The sequence below is a fragment of the Pelophylax lessonae genome (assembly GCF_965119305.1).
Source record: "Pelophylax lessonae genome assembly, chromosome: 1".
NCBI lineage: Eukaryota > Metazoa > Chordata > Amphibia > Anura > Ranidae > Pelophylax > Pelophylax lessonae.
In genome coordinates, this window is record NC_138768.1 from 882,848,213 (window position 1) to 882,855,447 (window position 7,235).

The 7,235-nt window shown below is 43.8% G+C and overlaps 1 protein-coding gene across 1 annotated transcript in view; it reads right to left on the reverse strand.

Moving 5' to 3' along the window:
• Window positions 1–4,598: 4,598 nt before the first annotated feature.
• LOC309550673 (cytosolic phospholipase A2 gamma-like) overlaps window positions 4,599–7,235 on the reverse strand; it is a gene marked incomplete at its 3' end in the record, with an annotated part of 276,802 nt that continues 274,165 nt past the window's right edge. The window contains exon 7 of the mRNA XM_082251007.1: window positions 4,599–4,807. Coding sequence (XP_082107133.1) covers window positions 4,599–4,807 — 209 coding nt within the window. The remainder of the gene's footprint in view (window positions 4,808–7,235) is intronic.

Here is a 7,235-nt window from a genome sequence, read left to right on the forward strand (position 1 = left end):
CAAAAGAAAGCTCTGTTTGTGGGGAAAAAAAAGGACATACATTTTGTTTGGGTACAGCGTTGCACGACGGCACCACTGTCCGTTAAAAGAACGCAGTGCCAAATCGCAAAATAGGGCCTGGTCAAGAAGGGGGCAAATCCTTCCAGCCTTAAAGTGGTTAAGGATCATGAAAATCACTGCTCCTGTAAAAAAGGATCTTTAGAAAAAAAAAATTTGCATTGATACATGTCGCTAGGGCAGTCCCCGGACCCCTATACCCCTTTTATGGCCAACAACTTGCATAAAAGCCTTAAAAAAGGGCACTTTAGATTTTTTTAATTTCGGTCCCATAGACTTTAACCACTTAAGCCCCGGAAAATTTTACCCCCTTCCTGACCAGGGCCTATTTTGCGATTCGGCACTGCGTGACTTTAACGGACAATTGTGCGGTCGTGCGACGCTGTATCTAAACAAATTTCACGTCCTTTTTTTTCCCCACAAACAGAGCTTTCTTTTGGTGGTATTTGATCACCTGTGCGATTTTTTGATCATGCGCTATAAACAAAAAAAGAGCGACAATTTTGCAAAAATAACAATATTTTTCACATTTTTTATATGAAATTCCCCCAAAAAAATGTAAAAATCAAAAAAAATCACAATAAGCATATTTTGATTGGTTTGCACAAAAGTTATTGCGTTTACTAACTAAGGGAAAGATTTTTGTAAACTTTGTTGTTTTTTTTTTTTTTTAATGAGTAATGACGGCGATCTGTGATATTTTTAGTGGGACTGCGACATTGCGGCGGACAGATCGGACCCCTAACTGACATTTTTTGACACTTTTGGGGTTACCAGTGACATTACTACAGTAATCTGTGCTATACATATGCACTGTTACTGTAAAAATGACACTGGGAGGGAAGGAGTTAACTTTATTGGGGAAGGAGGGGTTGAGTGTGCCCTAGGGGCGTATTTCTAACTGTGCAGGGGTGTGGCTTTACATGTAACAGCAGAGATCTACGATCCTACATAGCAGGACCGTTAGATCTCTGCTGTTACACAGGGAAGAATGACAGGCGGCTTTGTTTACATCAGCCGCCTGCCTTTCTCCCTTCACAGCGGATGATCACGAGTGACCGACGGACATCGGGTCCGCCGGTCACACGCGCTGACTTGTTAGGGAATGAGCCGGGGCGGGAGCGTGCCTCCGGGGGGGCGCGCTTTTGCCCGCTATTGGCTCACCGATACGTCACTTTGCCTGGCCGGGGCTGACCGCCGCAGTATATGTACTTGCGGCGGTCGGCAAGCGGTTAAAAGGGATTGTGGCTCAGGTCTGAAGTTTTTCCCTGATTAGGTGTTTTGGTGGCAAACTGAACACGGGGGTGTTTGGCCATTACTACTCTGCAACAGCTGGAGGGCCACAGGTTGAGCACCCATGATCTATATGTACCTTTGTGACTTGCTGAGCATTTTATCGATCACTGAATATATACCCTGCATTGCTAAGTTTTTGCAACTTTTTGCTCTGTGGAATATATATGTTTGCATTAGGATATTGTAGATAATATATCAGGGTTATTATCCATAAGGGAAAATCACCTTTGTCTATGTTGTAAATATTACATTCAGTCTGAACCTTGGCTGTTTAAATGGTTGGACAAGGGTCCCAATTTCTCAAAAATCTGGTCCGATGTTAATCACGCTATCTCCCGCTCTGTGCAGGCTTTTAAGAGAATAGCTGACAAGAGGCGCTCAAAGGCACCAGGATATAAAGTTGGTGACAAAGTGTGGCTATTGTCTAGGAATCTGTGTCTGCATATACCATCTAAAAAATTTGGCCCAAAATTCATCGGGCCCTATGACATTTTGGAGATTGTTAATCCTGTGGCCTGTAGATTAAGACTTCCCCCAGCTATGCGCATTCCAAATGTCTTTCATGTTTCTTTGTTGAAGCCGGTTCATTCCAGCCTCCAAGTAAATGAACCAGAACCTGCCGACATCTTGGACAGTCAGGAATATGAAGTGGCATATATTCCTGATTCCAGACGATAATTATTTAATAATAATAATAATTAATTCCTTACAATATCTCATTCATTGGAAAGGTTTCGGCCCAGAGGATCGATCTTGGGTCCCAGCTCGTGATCTTTATGCTGACCAACTTAAGAAGAAGTTCATTACATAGTAATGAACTTCTTCATTCTTCTTCTATCTTCATTATCCAAGTAAGCCTGGGGGTGAAGGGGGGGGGGGGGTACTGTCAGTACTAGGATCACCTTAAAGCGGAGTTCCGGGCACAAAATCGACCTAATCGATTTTGTGCCCATCCGCTGGATCTTCTTCACCTGAAAAGGAATTGGATAGTTAGTTATATTTTTTTTTTTTCACTCACCTTGTAATTTTAGATAGAAAATACTCACCTATTCTGCACTTCCTCCCTCTGTGCCGCGGCTCCGCCGTCACTTCCTGTCTTCCGATGATTCCTGGGAGCTGAACGTCATCGCTCCCAGGAATCAATGCGACGGCACCGGCCCCGCTCGTCACTTCCGGGGCGACGCCGCATTCACTGCTAAATAGCTTCTGGGCATGCCCAGAAGCTGTGGAGGAATGCGGCGCCGCACCGGAAGTGACGAGCGGAGCCGGTGCCGTCGCATTGATTCCTGGGAGCTGAACGTCATCGCTCCCAGGAATCAATGCGACGGCACCGGCCCCGCTCGTCACTTCCGGGGGCCGCCGCACCGGAAGTGACGAGAGGGGCCGGTGAAGACGCATTCTGGGAGAAGAAGACGCGGAAGAGGACGCAGAAGAGGGTCGCGCCGGCTTCAGCTGCCCACAACAGAGATGGCAACGCTGGAGAAGAAATTTTATAAGTAAGTATTTCTTCTTGCAGGTAAGTGCGAACCGGGACAGATCAGAGGCTAGCCATTGTGGAATGTACTAGCCCTGACTGTCCCGGGGGTATATTTAGTTAAAAAACATTTTCGTGCCCGGACCTCCTTAAGATCCAACGAAGCTCACCTGACACAGCCTTTGCCTGGGAATCAACGGTAATTGGCCAGCTCACCTTTAAATCACCTGTATCACACCACCAGTGCTCGTGGTAGTGTTGTTACCTTGTGTTCTCCTGCTTGACCCAGCTAATATCTGCTATAGTTATATCGTGTATGATCCGGCTAGTTTTGACCCTGCTTTGCTTGCTTCTGATTCTGTACCGATTGGACTCTGATCTACCTGTGTATGACCCAGCTTGTCTAGACTACGCTTTGCCTGATTCTAGTGTAGTGACAGACTCAGCATTACTACTTGGCTGCCCTGAACCTCATGTTACATCTGCAGTGGTGAACCACAAGTACCAGCCAACCTCCTGCTACATCTGCAGCGGTGAACCACAAGTACCAGCCAACCTACTGCTACATCTGCAGCGGTGAACCACAAGTACCAGCCAACCTCCTGCTACATCTGCAGCGGTGAACTACAATTTTCAGCTGACCTGCTCTGCTCAGACATGCTCCTGGTATGTGCTCTTGTTTATTGAACTCTTTGCATATCAACACATCTGAACTGTTTCCTGCTATCTGCTCCTAGCCTGACACGCTATACATATAACCAGGGCTTTTTTTCAGCAGGAACGCGGGGGAACGCAGTTCCGGCACCTCCAGCACTGAATGTATGTAATGGCAAGGGGTGTAGGGTGTGCTGGAGGGTCTATCAATGCTGGCTGCTGGGGGATCTGTTGTCACTGGTGGGGACTTGTTTTTGGGTAAGGGTCTAATTTTGATGGTGGGGGATCTATTATTGCTGGGGGGTCTTATGTTGCTAGTAAGGATCTACTGTTGAGGTAGAGGTATATTGTTACTGGCTGCTTGGAGATCTGTTGTTGCTGCTAGGAGATCTATTGATGCTAGCTGCTTGGAGCTCTGTTGTTGCTGCTAGGGGAATATATTGATGCTAGCTGCTTGGAGATCTGTTGTTTCTGCTGGAGGGTCTATTGATGCTAGCTGCTTTGAGAGCTGTTGTTGCTGCTGGAGGGTCTATTGATGCTAGCTGCTTTGAGATCTGTTGTTGCTGCTGGAGGGTCTATTGATGCTAGCTGCTTGGAGATATGTTGTTGCTGCTGGGAAGGTCTAATGTTGCTGGGGTCGGTCTTTTGTTTCTTGGGGTGTTTTTTTGCTGTGGGTGGTCCATTGTTGCTGTGTGGGGGGTCTATTGTTGTGTGGGGGAACTATTGTTGCTGGGGTAGGGTCTTTTGTTGCTGTGATTGGTTTATTGTTGCTGGTGTGGGGTCCATTGTGGTTGGGAGGGGGGTCTAAAATTGTGTGAGGGATCTATTGTTGCTGGAGTGGGGTCTACTTTTGCTGGGGGATCTATTTTACTGCTTTTCTTGTTATTAGACCAGAATAAATTCCATACAAATTATTTAGCACCACAAAATGATACTTGGGACGGTACTGAGAGGAGGGCAGGGGGTGGAATCAAGGGACGACGCTCAGAGGTGGGTAAGGGGGCAGACACATGGGGGAGGGGCTCAGAAGGGGAGAGTTCCTGCATCTATTTTCTGAGAAAAAAAGCCCTGCATATAACAAATGACACTGTAACAAAGAATTGGTCTAAATTTGATTCTATGATAAATTATACAAGTAAGAATTTTTTGCCTCGTTGGTTAATGACCATTTCTGATTTGGCTCACCTTGAAGATATATTAAGTCATATTCAGAGTGCTTGTCCAATAAACGTCCTTCTTCAAACCTACTTCCCAGATTCTCAGTCTTTACATAGGATTTGAGGGCAGGAAATCCCGATATGTGTGGAGTGAACTCAAACCAAGCTTCTGAAATTAGATTAGATTAGATGAAAATAGATTTTTCTCCAGCCATTGTCCATCCAAAGATGTGTCCTTTATACACTAAAGCAGGGATCCTCAAACTCTGGCCCTCCAGCTGTTGCGGAACTACACATCCCATGGGGCATTGTAAAATTCTGACATTCACAGACATGACCAGGAATGATGGGAATTGTAGTTTCTGGACAACTGGAGGGCCATAGTTTGAAGACCCTTGCACTAAAGAGTACTAAAACAATTTTGCTTGAAAACTTTTGTTTTCGGAACATTCGTCTAATTAATTTAATGGCTGTTGGGGTCAAATTGACCTTTATTTTTTGACTGCAGTGGTGAGAACATTCGAAAGAGCAGGATGGAAAATTTCTCTAGAACAAACATATTTCTTTTTTTTTTTTATCAAGCAAAACTTTTTATTTGAACTGTATTAAACCGTACACACACAGCACATGTCCCATCATTGAGTGAAATATATCATATAACATTGTTGGTATACAATGTGTGCGTTGTTACAAGTTAAATTAACCGAAAGTTTACAATTTATTTTCCATCCATCAATACAGCAGGTCTCTAAATATTACACACATCTTTGCTTTCTTCTAGTACAGTGGAACGCTCAACAATAGCCAGTAAATTCCAAACCTCATCTCTCTCTCTCTCCAGTCATACCCCATTCCTTCCCACTTGAGGCCCTTAGGAAAATGTTAGGGTTTCTCTAATTTTAAACAAAATATAATTTTAAGGATAACTGGACTAGCCTTAGGGTAGGCTAAGAAGAATGTGTCACCTGTATTCTTCTGCGTGCCAACGTCTATAAAGGTCCCCAACGTAGCCGGCAGAGGATCACCTCAAAGACTATACTCTAGATTACTTTATCATGAGGGCAGATCTGTGTTCAGCTTTACAGTAAAATCTCTCAGGCCTAAACTTAGCCCCTTTGTCTGTCTCAAGTGGAACAATTGATCCTCCATGGTTACTTTGTTGGCCACTTGGGGCAATTCATCTCATATGGAGCTACTGTTTATGCCCTTGGGGGTCACAGTACATCCTGAAATTTGATGCCCCTGTAAGGGACTCATTGAAGCTAATTGTGCATTCCTTATTGTATTCATGTTGTGTTTGCAACATTTCTTTGGTAAAAAAAAAAATAACCCAAATCAGTGCATATTATTTAGTCTGTGTGAAAGTCAGTATCTACATACTATGGGATGTAGGGTTTTTTTTTAACTTTTTTTTTGTTTTTACAAACCGTCACCATTGCAGTACAGTGTCAGCATAACTGGTGTAATGGCATTTAGGGACACTGACTGGTGACAGTATGTTAAAATAAATAAATAAATAATATTATTTTTCAATTTTCGTCATTTTATTGTCTCTTTTTTTTTTTTAACAATTATTTTTATATACAGGCAGTCCCCGAGTTACATACATCTGACTTACATAGAACTCAAACTTACAAATGGAGGGAGAGGAAATCTACCATTGGAAGTTACACTTAAAAAATTAACCTGTCCCAACTTACATATAAATCCAACTTAAAAACAAACCAACAGAACCTATCTCGTTTGTAACCCGGAGACTGCCTGTACTGTGATCAGAGCAATACAGTGTTACCATAGTGACACTGAACTACTCTGGGGAGGTGATCAGGATTTTTTTTTTACACACTTGTGATAATAACTGTTGTAAGCAATCTTATTTTATTAATGGCATCCATTCATCCAGTGTGTGTTATTGTGAAGCTGTGATTGGCCACAGCTATCACATAGTGCTGATGCAGTGATTGGCCGTGTCAGTCCCATGTGATCATTGTGACCAATCAAAGAGATCAACAGAATAGTACACAATGAATGTCTATGAATAAAAGCCATTCATTATGTACAACTCTCATGTTATCTGCTGTGATTGGTCACAGCAATCACATGGTGCTGGCAACGGCCCAGTACACTGATTTGACTTCCAACGGACACAGCGGGTGACAGAACATATGACATTCAGCCAGGATGGCGGGCTCGCTGCCTGCATCCATAGACACAGACAGCATAGCTTGGCCCCGCCCCCTGCTCCCTTGTCACAGGATTTGACTGACAGCAATGAAAGCATCAGGGCTCATGATGCCTCGGCAAAGCCTATGAGAGCGAGGAGTGATTCTACAGACTGACACATCACTGGATCAAGTGAGCCCAGAACCCTGTTTTGACAATCAACACAGGGCTCTTTACAGAGGGAACAATCTTTGTTTCTTCTCCCTGCTTAGCAGACCATATTACACACATTACACATTGATAGGCAAACATTTAACTCCTTGATCAACCTAGATGTTAACCTCTACCCAACCAGGATCAATAATATAATATTATCATCAATGACTGTGAAAACCTTACACTGAACCTCATGCAACTTGGATTCTGTGCCTCTC